General features: G+C 40.9%; 2 protein-coding genes across 2 annotated transcripts; both read left to right on the forward strand.

The window, feature by feature from the left end:
- LOC311502029 (von Willebrand factor A domain-containing protein 7-like) lies at nucleotides 1–6832 on the forward strand. The gene is made up of 17 exons (XM_084564142.1): nucleotides 1–622; nucleotides 1468–1604; nucleotides 1709–1853; nucleotides 1942–2035; nucleotides 2382–2510; nucleotides 2682–2868; nucleotides 2962–3131; nucleotides 3253–3365; nucleotides 3477–3593; nucleotides 3680–3853; nucleotides 3943–4075; nucleotides 4172–4331; nucleotides 4427–4512; nucleotides 5039–5310; nucleotides 5419–5552; nucleotides 6070–6229; nucleotides 6344–6832. Exons 1-17 carry the CDS (start codon nucleotides 308–310, stop codon nucleotides 6722–6724), a joined length of 2907 nt encoding a protein of 968 aa, XP_084420268.1. The 5' UTR covers nucleotides 1–307; the 3' UTR covers nucleotides 6725–6832.
- Nucleotides 6833–9888: 3056 nt separating this feature from the next.
- LOC311505864 (uncharacterized protein) lies at nucleotides 9889–18225 on the forward strand. The gene is made up of 17 exons (XM_084569664.1): nucleotides 9889–10049; nucleotides 10580–10716; nucleotides 10821–10965; nucleotides 11057–11150; nucleotides 12403–12531; nucleotides 12685–12871; nucleotides 12965–13134; nucleotides 13275–13387; nucleotides 13499–13615; nucleotides 13698–13871; nucleotides 13986–14118; nucleotides 14215–14374; nucleotides 14470–14555; nucleotides 14929–15200; nucleotides 15308–15441; nucleotides 15776–15935; nucleotides 16050–18225. Exons 1-17 carry the CDS (start codon nucleotides 9900–9902, stop codon nucleotides 17016–17018), a joined length of 3330 nt encoding a protein of 1109 aa, XP_084425790.1. The 5' UTR covers nucleotides 9889–9899; the 3' UTR covers nucleotides 17019–18225.
- The last annotated feature ends 518 nt before the right edge of the window (nucleotides 18226–18743 follow it).

Raw genomic sequence — 18743 nt, forward strand, 5'->3', positions numbered from 1 at the left:
TATTTGCATCACTCTCAAAAAGCAATAGCATATAAAGGACAAAAGTATAGTTGTAGGTTATGTTTAGATGGGAGTGTCACATTCTTCAAATGTGTACTCAATGTCACCACCCTATGAACTCTTCACATTAGACTTAGTTGAGTACATTGCACAGTTTTAATGGGAATGGAACAACAACCTTTGTGGGAAAAAATACCAGAAATGGATGAAGCACAAAAGTCATATATATGTTGTATGTAAACTGATTGTTGTTTGAAATGTTTTGTTCTTCTTTCCAACACATCTATTTCCTGAAATATTTGGCAATATGAGGAAGCAAACCATTTTTTTTTATTTTTTATTTTTTTTCATGTTCCTTAAAACAAAACCAAATGAAACAATTAAACTCATTTATCTAGTAATTTTTCTCGATGCTAACCTGTCTCTTTGTAGATCGATCATGACTTCATTGGTGGGTATAGCCCTGCTGGCTATGGCCCTATCAGGACCCACTGTGGCCTTTGTCCCCATCGGAGGTGGAACATCCACTCATGTCAGCATTACAGGAACGGCTCTATTGCAAAAAGTGACGGAGGCATGTCGGGCGGTGGTCGAGGCAGAAGGTCATGAGTTCACACCTACGGTATGATGGAAGATAAGATAAAAAAAAAAAGCAAAAACATGGTCACCCACAACATGGAGAAACAAGCACAATTAAAATACAGACATGTTCTTCAATGCTACCCCCCCCCCCCCCCCCCTTTTTTTTTGTCAAACTAGTTTGTTTTAAGTCAGTCTGAACATATGCCTTTCAACTGTTTGAAAGTTAGACACAGACAGTGAGGAATGTATTAGAGGTTTATTAGAGTGTTTTTTGTCTGAAACAGCAGTTATAGGTTTTATTATGAGATTATCTGCAACACTCATATCTCCATTCTTAAGGACAAGCCTTTTCTATTTGGTTATTTGAATAATATTGGGGCTGCACAGTGGTGTGGTGGTTAGCACTGTTCGGGGTTCGGATCCATGGGCCAACTGGGCCTTTATGTTTGCATGATCTCCCTGTGTCTGCGTAGGTTCTCTCCAGGTACTCTGGCTTCCTCCCACTGTACAAAGACATGATTGTTAGGTTCACTGTTGATTCTAAATTGGCCGTAGGTGTGCATGTGAATGTGAATGGTTGTCTGTCTCTCTGTGTTAACCTTGCGATGGACTGGTGACCTCTCTGCGGTGTACCCCGCCTCTCGCCCGATGACAGGCCTTCACAGGACAAGCGGTTACAGAAGATGAATGAATGAATGAATTATATTGGTGCTGATTACGAGGAATCTTGTAGAAGTTTATGGGAATGATCGGCTAATGGCACCATTGTGAAGCAAACAGCTTTTTGCTCATACTTACTCTTGTTTAAATGTTTTAGATATCAAACCTTCTTTTAAGTCTTTTTTCCTGTTATTTAAATAGTGACCTCTTACCTCTCACCTCCAGGGCAACTTTCCTGAACAGCTAGTCCAGGCCTGTCTTGGTCCCACAGCTACAGGAGACGTGTCTGGTGGCAAGTTTCGCTCTGCCCTTCAAGAAATCTACTTCCAGAACGGAATGGTGGACCGTGACTTTGCCAACAGGTAAAGTAGAAAGAGAAAAACATTTTTTTAGAAAAAACAACAAATCAATGAATGTGCTGCTTAGCTTCAGATGTTATTTCCTTCTACATGTGAAAATCTTTTAGTGCTCCACACCACTTCAACTCTGAGGCCTTCTTGGAGGGACGTGGCCTAATCACAGAGGGCATGGCAGCCATTAAGGCTAACATTCGCGAAGAGAACTTCAAGGCTGCCAGGGAAACACTGGGTAGAGTTCTTCATACACTGCAGGTGAAAAGGGAGGAATAAAAATGACCAGGATAAAGAAATTAAAAGGAAGCAATAAGAGTCTTACATATGTGTTTCCATGGTCTTTCAGGACTTCTACAGCCACAGTAACTGGGTGGAACTGGGCTACACAGAGCCATATGACAACCTCATAATCCCAAGTCTCCCTCTGGAAAACCTAGCAGGTGAGTGTGTGTTCATTAACAAAAATGACATACACATTTCTAAGGGTTGGGCAAATGTCATAAAGGACACAGTATACATGTACTTTACCCTGGACTATATTGCACATATCTGCAGACCAAAGTACAGAGATAGTTGTCTTGTTTTTGTGTCAGACCTGAAGACTGTTTGATTCTGATTGGCTGGTGGGTATACAATATTTTCAGATCAACACATGAATCCAAAGGATAGAATAAACAACAATTGAAATAAATGAGAAGATGTAGACAATTTAATTGTCAAAAGTTGATGACTTGATTTAAGTGGAGGAATCCACTCATATATATAGTCTGCATTTTGCTTGTGTAGATGTGGACACTGCCACCTGTTATGACTGTGACACTGGAGCATGCCCTAATCCAATCCTCACCAACATCCTGGAAGAGAAGAAACTCACATCTGGCTACATGGGAATCTTTTCTGCTTCCAAGCCAAAAGGTATTATATCTTATGTTATTATTAAATCTCAGAGGTCATGTCCAAATGCTCCTTATTCACAGAGTGTGCAGATACAGCAAGTTCAATCAATTAAGCCATTTTGTCACAGGCGAAATAGATAGCAGTTTGAACAAAGTCCCAGTTTGACCCCTCCGTTCTGTTGTCGACCAGGTAAATGTAGCCACGGAGGTAAAGGTGATCTCACTAGCACAGTAGTTCCTCGAGGAGGCATCAACAAAGACGAACGCCGCTCTGACAACTTGGACCTCCATAACGCTGCTGTGAATGCAGCCACAGCTGCCAGCCTCCAGCTTCTAGAGGACATCCGCTTAGCTGCAGGGGACAATGACTTTCTTAGGTATGACAAACTGGACATAAAAATTATACAAAACTATGAAAGATAAAAGGTACACCAAACATTTACTCTACAGTCTCTTGTCCTCTCTTGCAGAATGATGGGAATTGCCCGCTCATCTGTCCTGTGCTTTGTGATTGACACCACTGGCAGTATGTCAGATGACATTGAAGAAGCCAGAGCAGTTGCTTACGAAATCATTGACAGCAAAAAAGGAACACAGGATGAGCCCTCTGAGTACATCCTGGTGCCATTCAATGACCCCAGTATGACATCTTATATCTTATATCTAAGACTGATTATAATTATGACAACATCAGTTGTGATGGATGAATGCTTGATGGTGCAGTTGTTTGAACCACAGTTTCTTTTTCTACTCGTATCTAGGTTTTGGACCTTTGATCAGGACAACAAGCCCTGATAAAATGAAAACAGAAATCTCCAAGCTCACAGCAAAAGGTGGTGGTGATGCCCCTGAGATGTGCCTGTCAGGACTTCAGGTATTACAATGAATGGCTCTTAAAATTTGAGCAGGCATTGTGATTGTTTGGGATGTTTATTTTTTAAAAAGCCATGGATCCTTTAAAGACTACTGCCTTTCATTCATCCAGGTAGCTCTCACTGGAGCTCCTTCCTCGTCCCACATCTATGTTTTCACTGATGCCACAGCCAAAGATATCGCCCTCAAAGATACTATTGTTGCTCTCATCAGGAGTACCAAGTCAACGGTAAATGCTGACAGACACTCAGTTCACACCGTCTACTTTGGTGAGGAGGCTGAGGGTAAAATCTCCACATTAACTGATCTCCATAGGTTTCATTCTTCATGACTGGGGCTAGCAGGAGACGTCGTCGTTCTCTCAGAGCAGCTTCATTTGAAGACTACAAGGACTTAGCTCTGGCCTCAGGTGGACAGGCCATTCAGGTATCCAAGAAACAGCTGCCACAGGCTACAGACGTTATCCTTGACACCTCGACTTCAGCTCTGGTAAGATTCAAAATGGTTTGACCAGTATAAAAATGGTTTGACCAGTATGAAGAATAAAAGTTAAAATATGCATTTGACTATTCCCTCAGGTGACAGTTCTTCAGCGAGCAAGAAAAACTGGGAAGCAAGAGACGTTCCCCTTCATGTTGGATGAATCACTTAAAAACATCACCATCTACATCACAGGGACATCCATAACTTTCACACTGACAGACCCCACTGGTAACCGTTTCCAGTATAGATCAATTAAGAACATTTGTGTCTGACAGTCTTGCTGGTAGATATTCACAGTTAATAATTCATGTGTAAAATGTACAGGTGTGAGCCAAAGTAACAGTGAGGCCACTGGTCAACTGGGCACCATTCAGACGGTTGGTAACTTGAGGAGAATTCGTCTCAACGCTGAAAAAAAGACAGGAACCTGGAAGATCAATATCAACTCTGGACAACCATATACACTCAAAGTCACAGGTCAGATGTAATTAATTTACAAGTCGCAACTGTCAGAATACTAACAGGCTCATCACATCCTTGTTGTGTGTAACTGTGAATGATTGTGATTCCAGGCCAGAGTACTATTACCTTCATCTATGACTTTGTGGAACGCTTCGAGGGACCTCATCCGGGTTATGCAGTACTTAGTGGACGCCCAAGAGCAGGTACAGAGTCTGCAAAAGAGCAATTTTCTTATTCCATAACAGTAATGGATCAGTGAACTGTGCCTGGTACTTATTACACAGATCTCTGAAAAAATAATTTCTAGTAGTGATTTGTATTTGATTCATTTGTATTTTTTTTTAAACAACCACAGAACAGGTTTTGAAGTTTTAACAATATCCAAACATCAAAATTAACATTTTCCTTACTATCAGACAGCCTTCTCTGAAAGAGAACTAAAGCCTCCATTGTCTTTAAGTGCTGAATGAGTTATTTTAGGCATGTGCACAAAATATGCAGTTATATTACCATCTAGTGGTAATAGAATCTCGTCTCTGATCTGTTATCTTGCATTGTTTTTGCCAGTTTGTAAGGAAACTGAAAGTAATGTTTAATGATTGTAAAGTTGTTTAGTGAGATACTGAGATCACATTTTAAGCTGCCATATTTTTAAATTCACAATGGATCATTTAATTTTCTTCATCTGTCGCTACACTGATTCTTCGCCTCTTCCCTCTGTAATCCCAGGCCAGCCTGCCACCCTGATGCTCTCAGTGATGGGTAGGAAAGGTCCGCCCTCAATTATAGTTGGAGATATTGGCCTGGTATTAGTGTCTGGACCAGAGGCTGTTACCAGTAGCAAAATGACTGATATGGGCAATGGAGACATTCTGGTGACTGTTGATGCAGTACCTGAGGGGGAGTTTGTGGTCCTTCTGAAAGGAACTGACAAAGAATCAAACAGTGAATTTCAGAGGCAGTCAACCACCCAGATGTCAGTCTCCAAAGTGGATATCAAGGTTTGTTTTAACTTCCATTTCACATCCTGTGTGCCCATACTGAACTGTTTAGGACATTAGAATTCAAATCAGAATTCTTCATCTGTTTCTTCCCTTTATCACATCTAGGCTGTGGTGGACGGCAGTGTGGAGCCAGGAAAACCCTTCATGCTCGCCTTCAGTGTGATGACTCAAGGTTCTGGTGGAGTGTATTCCATTGGCGCCAGAAATGACAGAAACTACCCCATGACCTACCCAACTAGGTGAGAAGAAGGATCTAGTATTACACTTTTGTTAAATGTTACCAACATTCAAAGTATAGTTTGGCATCTGGGGAAAAACACTACTTTGATTTCTCGTGGGAGACTATGGGCATCATTGATGTCTGTTCAGCAGTTCAACCTGTTTTAAACTGCACAAAAACAGGTTGCAACGGAATCAGCTTCTTGTTTCTGAGCATTTTTGAGAAAGCCAGTGACTATTTCAGATGACGTACATGACTGGCCAAACAACTTCCTTCCAGTGACAACCATAAAAATATAGAAGTGGATCATTTATTAACTCATCTCAGTTTCTTGTATCTTGGGTCAAAGTCAAATCTGTGTGGATTACATTGTAAAACCCTACTTACTTTCATGGGATTAATGGTTCAAGGGTGAGTGGCACATGTTATCATCAAAGGTTTTATTCAACACCAATCCCCTTCCCGCTACATCTAATATTTCCATTACAAATCCAGCTCCGGTAACCTTTAAGTGTATTTCTCTTTTCTCTTGACAGCCTCACCTTGACAACTGGTGAATATGCTAATGCTACATTGAGTATAACACCACCTGCCAACACACTATCAGGCACTGACGTCACTCTGACCATTGAAACCAAGTCGTCCAGCGGTGTTGACTCCAATTATGCTGTTCTGAGATTGTCTGTTGTTACCAAGGTAACCAGATATGGCTCTTACAAATGTGACCTACTGATCTATAAAGAACCACGTTGATTACTCTCATGCATATTCATGAACAAAATCCCCAACTATCTTCTCTTCTGTGTCCAGATTACAGATTTCATTCAGCCACTGTGTGAAGTAACCAGTGTGCTAGCTGATGACTGCCCTCTTGATGAGTCCCAGTGTGGATCTTTCCACTGGCAGCTGTCAGCTAACCTTACTGATGGAAACGGCACCGGGATAGAGACTCTTTCCCTGCATCAGGGTAGTGGAAATCTCTCCCACACAGTGCTGAGCGCCCCAATTGTCGAGGCAAACTACAATGCCTCATGCTGCTCACAGATTGTTGAGCTCGTAGCTGTAGATAAAGTCGGCAATGTGGGCAAATGTTATCATTCAATTGCACGTTCTGGCGGTCCTCCTGCTCTGACACTGTCGCTGCCACTGTGGCTGTGTCTGCTTGTATCTGTCTTTGTTGTTAGGTCTTAAAGTCTGCACTCTGCATTTAAGTTAATAATAGACAATTTAGCTGAGCTTTGGAGTGTTCAGATACACTGCTTTAATAAAATGTCTAATAAATTGTTGATGAACGTCTGCTGAAGTTGAATGAAATTAAATGAAGTCAGTTGTCTGGGAATATTCTTGTGACTATGAATTAAAAGTCTTGTCTAGAACAAATCTTTGGCTGTCTGTGCATCTGTGAAGGGAGAACCCCATACATTAAAATTTAAACACATCTAACATGTACACTATATTACCAAAAGTATTCGCTCACCCATTCAAATGATCAGAATCAGGTGTTCTAATCACTTGGCCTGGCCCCAGGTGTATAAATTCAAGCACTCAGGCATGCAGACTGTGAAACAAGACATTTGTGAAAGAATGGGCCGCTCTCAGGAGCTCAGTGAATTCCAGCGTGGAACTGTCATAGGATGCCACTTGTGCAACAAATCCAGTCGTGAAATTTCCTCGCTCCTAAATATTCCACAGTCAACTGTCAGCTCTATTATAACAAAATGGAAGCGTTTGGGAAAAACAGCAACTCAGCCACGAAGTGGTAGGCCACGTAAAGTGACGGAGAGGGGTCAGCGGATGCTGAAGCGCATAGTGCAAAGAGGTCGCCGACTTTCTGCACAGTCAATTGCTACAGAGCTACAAACTTCATGTGACCTTCAGATTAGCCCAAGTACAGTACGCAGAGAGCTTCATGGAATGGGTTTCCATGGCCGAGCAGCTGCAGCCAAGCCACACATCACCAAGTGCAATGCAAGGCGTCAGATGCAATGGTGTAAAGCACGCCGCCACTGGCCTCTAGAGCAGTGGAGACGCGTTCTCTGGAGTGATGAATCACGCTTTTCCATCTGGCAATCTGATGGACGAGTCTGGGTTTGGAGGTTGCCAGGAGAACGGTACATTTCAGATTGCATTGTGCCAACTGTGAAATTTGGTGGAGGAGGAATTATGGTATGGGGTTGTTTTTCAGGAGCTGGGCTTGGCCCCTTAGTTCCAGTGAAAGGAACATTGAATGCTTCAGGATACCAAAACATTTTGGACAATTCCATGCTCCCAACCTTGTGGGAACAGTTTGGAGCGGGCCCCTTCCTCTTCCAACATGACTGTGCACCAGTGCACAAAGCAAGGTCCATAAAGACGTGGATGACAGAGTCTGGTGTGGATGAACTTGACTGGCCTGCACAGAGTCCTGACCTGAACCCGATAGAACACCTTTGGGATGAATTAGAGCGGAGACTGAGAGCCAGGCCTTCTCGACCAACATCAGTGTGTGACCTCACCAATGCGCTTTTGGAAGAATGGTCAAAAATTCCTATAAACACTCTCCTCAACCTTGTGGACAGTCTTCCCAGAAGAGTTGAAGCTGTAATAGCTGCAAAAGGTGGACCGACATCATATTGAATTCTATGAGTTAGGAATGGGATGGCACTTCAGTTCATAGAATGAGTAAAGGCAGGTGAGCGAATACTTTTGGTAATATAGTGTATGTTCAGTGTATTTAACAACACAATTTACAGTTATATATTCATAGATATTTATGCAACAAAAGGCCGCTTTTTTGAAAACTGAATATCAGTGGATCTTGTGCTTTCTGAAACTATGGGTCACTGTACATTTGAAGTGATGTGACAGAGCTGTAAAATGAGAATGTCTGGATATATTTGTGCCTCTTCAGGTTATTGAAGTCTAAAACATTTTTCTGCAGTATGGAAACCAGTGTCTCTTCTCCTTAGTATGCCACCATAAATGCACATTTAGTTCTACTTGCCTTGTGATTATATTTCTCAGAGGGGAAAATGTAGTGGGTTCTCTGCAGTGTGACTCCGTATGTGGACTTCCACATGTTGTTTTGTGAAAAATCCCTGGTGGCATTTCTGGCAAATAAAAGGTTTTTATCATGCTGCCTTCCATTTGGAGTTTTTTGGTGAGGCCAAAACTGTAGACAAAGTCTTTCCACACAGTGTGCATTACCGACACCCTGTCTAAAGACTCTAAAGACTGTCTCAGTCTTTACAGACAATAGCAATAAATTTTTTTATTTGTATGGATACAAGGAGTTAAGAAAGACCGAAGCCATAAACCAACCCAGTCAATGAAGACTTTGTTGTGGCATTTTATTGGCACTGGATTCACAGCCTTATACGTGGTTGTTCAAGTAACAACCTTAAGTGAAACAAGACACCAGTCATACACCAAGTCAGCTGTCCATTGAAGCATTGCATCCCAGCTGGGAAACATCCAGGTATGATCGTATTTCCTGTGGCATTTCAGTGTTTCTAAATAATATAATTATTTAAGATGTTTGTAGCTGTATTTGTTGACATTTTCATGAAGGTGATAAAACTAAAACATGATTTAAAACATGTAATATGTAGTCATGAATGTAATCAGCAGTACTGTCGATAAGAGATTTTTTTCAATTGAATCGAATGAAAGGTCATTTACATTACATTACATTTGCTGTAAAACACTTTCAATTTATTTAATAGGGACAAAAACTTCATCATTCGTTTTAATCTATTCATGTGGATTTTAATCCATTATTTACATCATCACTGTTATAGAGAAATCAGAGTGAAAAGCATTTAAAGGACAAAAGTGTAAATTATGGTATCTGGGAGTGGCCCATTCTTCAAGTGTGTACTAAACATGACCTCCCTGTATAATGAAGAAAATCTTTATAGTGTAAACTGATTATTGTTTGAAATGTCTGTGAAGGTTCTTAGTCATCCAGGTCATGGTATATCCGAAAAAGGTTCAAAAAAGGCAAATGGACTTGTGGAGTTTACTTGAGAAGACATTTCACCACTCATCCGAGTAGCTTCTTCTCTCCGAGTAGTCGCCTAGAACTGAAAAAGCTACTCGGATGAGTGGTGAAACGTCTTCTCAAAAAACTTTACAAGTCCAGTCGCCTTTTTTGAACCTTTTTGGATATTGTTTGAAATGTTTTGCTCTTCTCTCTAGTCACTCATTTAAACTGTTATTATTAAAAAAAATAAAAAAATCTCATACAGCTTCCTGATACATTTGGCAATATGAGACATAATTAAAACCAAATAAAACAATTAAACTAATAGTAGTTTTTCTGAATTCTAACCTGTCTCTTTGTAGATCGATCATGACTTCATTGGTGGGTATAGCCCTGCTGGCTATGGCCCTTTCAGGACCCACCGTGGCCTTTGCCCCCATCGGGGGTGGAACATCGACTCATGTCAGCATTACAGGAACGGCTCTGTTGCAAAAAGTAACGGAGGCATGTCAGGCGGTGGTCGAGGCAGCAGGTCATGAGTTCAAACCTACGGTATGATGAAGGATGAAGAAAATGTGCAAGACAGCACAAACATGGTCACCTACAACATGGAGAAACAAGCACACTTAAAATACTGACATGTTCATCCCCAGTGCTCCCCCCCCCCCCCCGCCTTTTTTTTTTTTTTTTTTTGGCAAACTAGTTTGTGTGTTTTAAGTCAGCCTCAACATATGCCTTTCAACTGTTAGACACAGACAGTGAGGAATGTATTAGAGGTTTATAAGAGCAATTTTTGTCTGAAACAGCAGTCATATATATATATTTTTTTAATCAGATTATCTGCAACACTCATATCTCCATTTTTAAGGCCAAACCTTTACTATTTTGTTATTTGAATAATATTGGCGTTGACAGCGAGAAATCTTGTGGAAGTTTATGGGAATGATAGGCTAATGGCACCACTGTGAAGCAAACAGCTTTTTGTTCATACTTACTCTTGTTTAAATGTTTTAGATATCAAACCTTCTTTCAAGTCTTTTTTCCTGTTATTTGAATAGTGCCCTCTTACCTCTGACCTCCAGGGTACCTCTCCTGAACAAATTGTCAAGGCCTGTCTTGGTCCCACAGCTACCGGAGACGTGTCTGGTGGCAAGTTTCGCTCTGCCCTTCAAGAAATCTACCTCCAGAACGGAATGGTAGACCGTGACTTTGCCAACAGGTAAAGTAGAAAGAGAAAAACATTTTTTTAGAAAAAACAACAAATCAATGAATGTGCTGCTTAGCTTCAGATGTTATTTCCTTCTACATGTGAAAATCTTTTAGTGCTCCACACCACTTCAACTCTGAGGCCTTCGCGGAGGGACGTGTCCTAATCACAGAGGGCATGGTAGCCATTAAGGCTAACATTCGTGAAGAGAACTTCAAGGCTGCCAGGGAAACACTGGGTAGAGTTCTTCATACACTGCAGGTGAAAAGGGAGGAATAAAAGTGACTCGGATAAAGAAATTAAAAGGAAGTAATAAGAGTCTTACATAATATGTGTTTCCATGGTCTGTCAGGACTTCTACAGCCACAGTAACTGGGTGGAACTGGGCTACACAGAGCCATATGACAACCTCATAATCCCAAGTCTCCCTCTGGAAAACCTAGCAGGTGAGTGTGTGTTACTGCTGTCCATTAATGAAAACGACATACACACAATTCTGAGCATTGGGCAAATGTCGTAAAGGACACAGTATACGTGTACTTAATCTTGGACTATACTGCACATATCTGCAGACCAAAGAACAGAGTCTTGTTTCTGTGATAGACCTGAAGACTGTTTGATTCTGATTGGCTGGTGGGTATACAATATGTAACCCAGATCTCCTGTTTAATGATAATAAAATAAAAAGTTTATTAGAATGAGACTGGGCCCGAGTTCGTAAAGAAAAATGATTCCCTTTGATCTCAGAACAATATCTGAAACTTTCTCAGATTCAATATCTGAAACAGGGAAATTCTTTTATCAAGAATTACAGAGACACTGGAGTCTCGTTTTAAAGATGTACTTGCAGCAAGGAGTCGACACACGCACTATAGCAAGTACAGAATCGACTGCCAATAGTAAGGTTACATTCACTTTTATACAGTAGGTCCTGCCCTAGAGACGGTCACAGAGAGACAGCCTAGTTAGGGAGACAGCCTTGTTCGAAATCAGCTGGTCATAACAAAGGAGCTGTAGACTGGGTGCATCTGTGCCTTATCTGTGGGACCTTTGCCCTACTATTTAATAAGAAGATGAGAGAAAATATGTTGTGCGACAGTTTAACCTCTGTATTTTTACAACAGCAATAAATCTTAATTATGTTTAAATTTCTGCAATTTACATTAACAGCCGCCACGACTGTATTTTAAAAGCCAAAAACATATCACAACATATCGTATTGACTTAGCGCTAGCCCATTTTAGCATTGGAAAACAGCAACATGCTAAGGCTATGATAGCTAAACAGGAGATGTTACGCTAGCGTAGCAGGTGGCTAAACACATTACACTCGGGTCCTTTCCACTATAACATTAAGTTACAACTCAAAATCAAGACATATACATAATATTCACCTTCTGCAGGTCACAGAGAAGAATACTATCAGAATATTGTATTTGTTACATTTTATTCATTACATATTTTAACTGACCTTGATATTATGAACTTTTTGATGATTTTACACAGGGATACAAAGGATAGAATAAACAACAATTGAAATAAATGAGAAGACATAGACAATTTAATTGTTAAAAGATGGTTTATAGTTATATAAGAAGTAACTATTTCAAAGTTGACAAAAAAACAACAAATGTTGTTGCTATTCCAAGAGAGGTGGAGGAATCCACTTATATATAGTGTCTGCATTTTGCTTGTGTAGATGTGGACACTGCCACCTGTTATGACTGTGACACTGGAGCATGCCCTAATCCAATCCTCACCAAAATCCTGGAAGAGAAGAAACTCACATCTGGCTACATGGGAATCTCCTCTGATTTCAAGCCAAAAGGTATTAAATCTCAGAGATCATGTCCAAATGCTCCTTATTCACAGAGTGTGCAGATACAGCAAGTTCAATAAATTAAGCCATTTTGTCACAGGTAAAGTAGATAGCAGTTTGAACAAAGTCCCACTTTGACCACTCCGTTCTGTTGTCGACCAGGTAAATGTAGCCACGGAGGTAAAGGTGATCTCACTAGCACAGTAGTTCCTCGAGGAGGCATCAACAAAGATGAACGCCGCTCTGACAACTTGGACCTCCACAACGCTGCTGTGAATGCAGCCACAGCTGCCAGCCTCCAGCTTCTAGAGGACATCCGCTTAGCTGCAGGGGACAATGACTTTCTTAGGTACGACAAATTGGACATGAAAATTATACGAAACTATGAAAGATAAAAGGTACACCAAACATTTACTCTACAGTCTCTTGTCCTCTCTTTCAGAATGATGGGAATTGCCCGCTCATCTGTCCTGTGCTTTGTGATTGACACCACTGGCAGTATGTCAGACGACATCGATCAAGCCAGAGCAGTTGCTAATGAAATCATTGACAGCAAAAAAGGAACACAGGATGAGCCCTCTGAGTACATCCTGGTGCCATTCAATGACCCCAGTATGACCTCTTATATGTTATATCTAAGACAGATTATAATTATGACAACATCAGTTGTGATGGATGGAATGCTTGATGGTGCAGTTGTTTGAACCACAGCTTAGTGTTGGTGCTTAGCTTCTTTATCTACTTGTATCTAGGTTTTGGACCTTTGATCAGGACAACAAACCCTGATAAAATGAAAACAGAAATCTCCAAGCTCACAGCAAATGGTGGCGGTGATACCCCTGAGATGTGCCTGTCAGGACTTCAGGTATTACAATGAATGGCTCTTAAAATTTGAGCAGGCATTGTGATTGTTTGGGATGTTTATTTTTTAAAAAGCCATGGATCCTTTAAAGACTACTGCCTTTCATTCATCCAGGTAGCTCTCACTGGAGCTCCTTCCTCGTCCCACATCTATGTTTTCACTGATGCCACAGCCAAAGATATCCATCTCAAGGATACTATTGTTGCCCTCATCAGGAGTACCAAGTCAAAGGTAAATGCTGACACTCAGTTCACACCGTCTACTTTGGTGAGGAGGCTGAGGGTAAAATCTCCACATTAACTGATCTCCATAGGTTTCATTCTTCATGACTGGGTATGGAAGGAGACGTCGTCGCTCTCTCAGAGCAGCTTCATTTGAAGACTACAAGGACTTAGCTCTGGCCTCCGGCGGACAGGCCATTCAGGTATCCAAATCACAGCTGCCACAGGCTACAGACGTTATCCTTGACACCTCGACTTCAGCTCTGGTAAGACTCTGCCACTCCTCAATTATATTTTATCTGAAGCGTGTACCAAACCTTAAATGGTTTGACCACTATGAAGAATAAATAGTTAGATTATGCATTTGACTATTCCCTCAGGTGACAGTTCTTCAGCGAGCAAGAAACCCTGGGAAGCAAGAGACGTTCCCCTTCATGTTGGATGAATCACTTAAAAACGTCACCATCTACATCACAGGGACATCCATAACTTTCACACTGACAGACCCCACTGGTAACCGTTTCCAGTATAGATCAATTAAGAACATTTGTATCTGTCTGTCTTGCTGGTAGATATTCACAACAAATAATTCATGCGAAAAATGTACAGGTGTGAACCAAAGTAGCAGTGAGGCCACTGGTAAACTGGGCACCATTCAGACAGTTGGTAACTTGAGGAGAATTCGTCTCAATGCCGAAAAAAAGACAGGAACTTGGAAGATCAATATCAACTCCAGACAACCATATACACTCAAAGTCACAGGTCAGATGTAGTTAATATACAAGTCGCAAGTGTCAGAATACTAACAGGCTCAGCAAATCCTTGTTGTATGTAACTGTGAATGATTGTGATTCCAGGCCAGAGTACTATTACCTTCATCTATGACTTTGTGGAACGCTTCGAGGGACCTCATCCGGGTTATGCAGTACTTAGTGGACGCCCAAGAGCAGGTACAGAGTCTGCAATAGAGCAAATTTTCTTGTTCCATAACAGTAGTGGATCAGTGAACTGTATCCAGACAGCATTCTGTGATAGAGAACTCTTTAAGTGGTGAATGAGTTATCTTAGGCATGTGCACAAAATATGCAGCTATATTACCATCTAATGGTGAAAACTAAAATAATCTAGTCTCTGATGTTATCTTGCATTGTTTTTGCCAAATTGCAAGGAAACTGAAAATAATGTGTCATAATTGTTTGCCTCAGTGAGATTCTGAGATCACATTTTAAGCTGCCATATTTTTAAATTCACAATAGATCATTCAATTTTCTTCATCTCTTTGTCTCTACACTGATTCTTCGCTTTTTCCCTCTGTAATGCCAGGCCAGCCTGCCACCCTGATGCTCTCAGTAATGGGTAGGAAAGGTCCATCCTCAATTACAGTTGGAGATATTGGCCTGGTAATAGTGTCTGGTCCAGAGGCTGTTACCAGTAGCAAAATGACTGATATGGGCAATGGAGACATTCTGGTGACTGTTGATGCAGTACCTGAGGGGGAGTTTGTGGTCCTTCTGAAAGGAACTGACAAAGAATCAAACAGTGAATTTCAGAGGCAGTCAACCACCCAGATGTCAGTCTCCAAAGTGGATATCAAGGTCTGTTTTAACTTCCATTTCACATCCTGTGTGGCCATACTTTACTTTTTAGGACATTAGGATTCATATCAGAATTCTTCTTCTGTTTCTTCCCTTAATCACGTCAGGCTGCGGTGGACGGCAGCTTGGAGCCAGGAAAACCCTTCATGCTCGCCTTCAGTGTGATGACTCAAGGTTCTGGTGGAGTGTATTCCATCAGCGCCAGAAATGATAGAAACTACCCCATGACCTACCCAGGCAGGTGAGAAGAAGACACTTTTGTTAGAGTTTGACATCTGGGGAAGTTCTATTCTTTGTTTTCTCATAAGGAGTTAGATGAGAAAATTCATTGACATGCGTGCAACAGGTCAGCTTGGCCTTGTCTAGCATGACGCCTAGACAAGAGGCAACATGCTAGAATGGTCAGGGCTCAATCTAACGTTTTTAGAGCATTTTCTGTATAAAAGTGTTACTCAACCCCAAGCTGACCACTACTGCAAATAATGGAAATTTGATGCTGCAGCCTTAAAATACATATTTCCATTATGAATCCAGTTCTGGTAACCTTTAAGTGTATTTCTCTTTTCTCTTGACAGCCTCACCTTGACAACTGATGAATATGCTAATGCTACATTGAGTATAACACCACCTGCCAACACACTATCAGGCACTGACGTCACTCTGACCATTGAAACCAAGTCGTCCAGTGGTGTTGACTCCAATTACGTTGTCCTAAGATTGTCTGTTGTTTCCAAGGTAACCACATATGACTCTTACAAATGTGACCTACTGATCTCTAAAGAACCACGTTGATTACTCTCATGTATATTCATGGACAAAATCCCCAACTATCTTCTCTTCTTTGTCCAGATTACAGATTTCATTCAGCCACTGTGTGAAGTAACCAGTGTGCTAGCTGATGACTGCCCTCTTGATAAGTTCCAGTGTGGATCTTTCTACTGGCAGCTGTCAGCTAACCTTACTGATGGAAACGGCACTGGGATAGAGACTCTTTCCCTGCATCAGGGTAGTGGAAATCTCTCCCACACAGTGCTGAGCGCTCCCATTGTCGAGGCAAACTACAACGCCTCCTGCTGCTCACAGATTGTTGAGTTTGTAGCTGTAGATAAAGTCGGCAATGTAGGCAAATGTTATCATTCAATTATACCTCCAGATTTCGATCAGCCACAGTGCAAAGTGGTCAATGTGCTAAGTGGTGACTGCCCTCTTGATGAGTCTCAGTGTGGATCTTTCCACTGGCAGCTGTCGGCTAACCTTACTGATGGAAACGGCACCGGGATAGAGACTCTTTCCTTGCATCAGGGTAATGGGACTCTCTCCCACACAGTGCTGAATGCTCCCATTGTCGAGGCAAACTACAACGCCTCATGCTGCTCAAAGATTGTTGAGCTTCAAGCTGTAGATAAAGACGGCAATGTGGGCAAGTGTTATCATTCAATTGCACGTACAGATTTCGATCAACCACTGTGCGAAGTGGTCAGTGTGCTAGCTGATGACTGCCCACGTGATGAGTCCCAGTGTGGACCATTCCACTGGGAGCTCTCAGCTAACCTTACTGATGGAAACGGCACCGGGATAGCAAGCATTTTCCTGAATCAGGGTAGTGGAAAACTCTCCCACACCTCTCTGAGTGCTCCCAGTGTCAAGGCAACCTACAAAGCCTCATGCTGCTCACAGATTGTTGAGTTGGTAGCTGTAGATAAATTCGGCAATAAGGGCACGTGTTATCATTCCATTGCTCGTTCTGGAGGTCCACCTGCTCTGACGCTATCACTGTGCACTGTGGGTGTGTCTGTTGGTATCGGGCTTTGTTGTTAGGTCTTGAAGAGCTTTTGCTTAGTTGCAATTTCTGCTTCCTCCATTAAATTTTCAAAAGATTACGTAGTATATCTTGATCCAAGTACAGAATAAGATAAAGTCATTGACTCATGCATACATGTAATTTAGCGGAATAAAAATGTTTTTCACTACACAGTTTGCTTTAAGGTATTACCCCCGTTATAAACTTACATGTTCAAGATCATATAGTGCTGGACTTAAAAAGTTTACAGTAAATGGTATGTGTGCTCAATTGCATTATCTTTATGTACCTTAAAAACTTACACAAAAACAGAGAAACATTTAACTTGACTTTATCAAGTTTTAGTCCCTTTCATAAGAGTTTGGCAATGGTCTTATGTAGACAGCATCATCTGTTTCAACAAGAACACATTTAGTTTTAATCATGTCAGGCCAGACAGCATTAACAGTTTCAGTTTTTTTTATCCTCATATATGAAAGTACTTTGTACTGTGAATCTTTACATACAGGCCTGTCTGATTCAGTAAGTACCTCAACTAAAACACAACATAGTTTGGCACATGAGCAAAAAGCAGAAATTTTATGTGAACACGTTTGTTTAAAAATAACCAAGTCATTAATTAAACAAAATGTATCATCTTTCAAGCATACAGCACTGTTGTATCTCTTGTTTAGTCTGCAATGTCCACATCCAATTTGCTTGTGGTAGGGTTCTCAGTGTCGAGTTCATCGTCTCCATCTTCACTGTTGGAAGTGTTACTTCAGTGTTCTTCTATGTTAATTTGGTCTTTATTATCATTCTACACATGAACAAAGGAAAGTGAATGAAAAATGTAGTTAACAAAACGATGACCATGTGGTAATGATCATACCTACTTGGGGAGCTGACAGCACAGTTTAGGGAAGATTCTTAAAATTGAATCAAGCAGGATAAGAAAGTCACGCAGATACATGGGGAATGTATCCTGGCAACAGCATATTTCAAGATTTGAGGCCAGTAATAACTTGGACAAACTGTGTCATTGCGTATATTTACCTGTTGACCGGCAGTATCCAAAAGCATGGTGTGGAGGAGCACCTACTGTTAACATCATCTCTAACTTCTCTGTGGAAAACAACAGGTCGACTCATGTAATTTGTCCTGTAGTTCTGTCCTGTCCTGGAAAGGTGGGGTGTTCAAATATGAATGCCAATTATTACTCAAGTCATTTCATTCCCTATGGGTATACTGAGTGCATTTTTAATATAAAATCATCCCAACATTTTTGTGCAAAATTACAGACTATATATATTTTTTTTTTTTCTTCAAAACTAGGCTACAACTTGATGAATTAAGCCAAAGTTGCTCAACTGAATGTATTATAAATTAATGCAACTTGTTATTTATATAGTCCCTAAATAAACTGAAAATAAAACATTGCATTTTAGTCTGACATTTTCAACAGATGATGATTTTTCTTATATATCAAAGCAGATCACAACATAAATATCCAACTGGAAATGGCCATTTAATGTAAAGCTAGACACATGATAATCTTGGAGCTAACCTCACATCACCAGCAGCCTGTGGAAAGTAATGGAATAGAATATTCTGCAAACTGTTGAACATAAAGCTCTGCTGCACTGTAAGCAGCAAGCTAGCTGCTGTGTTCTGATCTTAGACATCATGAAATCATAACAGTCTTAATTCATTATCTGTTACTTACTTTTACTTTCCATCTGTACTTGGTGGTCCTTGGAATC

This window comes from Chelon labrosus (assembly GCF_963514085.1).
Source record: "Chelon labrosus genome assembly, chromosome: 2".
In the NCBI taxonomy this organism is placed as follows: Eukaryota; Metazoa; Chordata; class Actinopteri; order Mugiliformes; family Mugilidae; genus Chelon; species Chelon labrosus.

What these genes read in the sequence shown, in the direction of transcription:
- LOC311505864 (XM_084569664.1), top strand. Translation starts at nt 9,900, where the DNA reads ATGGCCCTTTCAGGACCCACCGTGGCCTTTGCCCCCATCGGGGGTGGA. An exon ending in GTCATGAGTTCAAACCTACG is followed by an intron (nt 10,050 to 10,579) that starts GTATGATGAAGG and finishes TCTGACCTCCAG; the next exon opens with GGTACCTCTCCTGAACAAAT. An exon ending in CTCTGATTTCAAGCCAAAAG is followed by an intron (nt 12,532 to 12,684) that starts GTATTAAATCTC and finishes GTTGTCGACCAG; the next exon opens with GTAAATGTAGCCACGGAGGT.
- LOC311502029 (XM_084564142.1), top strand. Translation starts at nt 308, where the DNA reads ATGAGGAAGCAAACCATTTTTTTTTATTTTTTATTTTTTTTCATGTTC. An exon ending in GGGGACAATGACTTTCTTAG is followed by an intron (nt 2,869 to 2,961) that starts GTATGACAAACT and finishes CCTCTCTTGCAG; the next exon opens with AATGATGGGAATTGCCCGCT. An exon ending in ACACCTCGACTTCAGCTCTG is followed by an intron (nt 3,854 to 3,942) that starts GTAAGATTCAAA and finishes CTATTCCCTCAG; the next exon opens with GTGACAGTTCTTCAGCGAGC.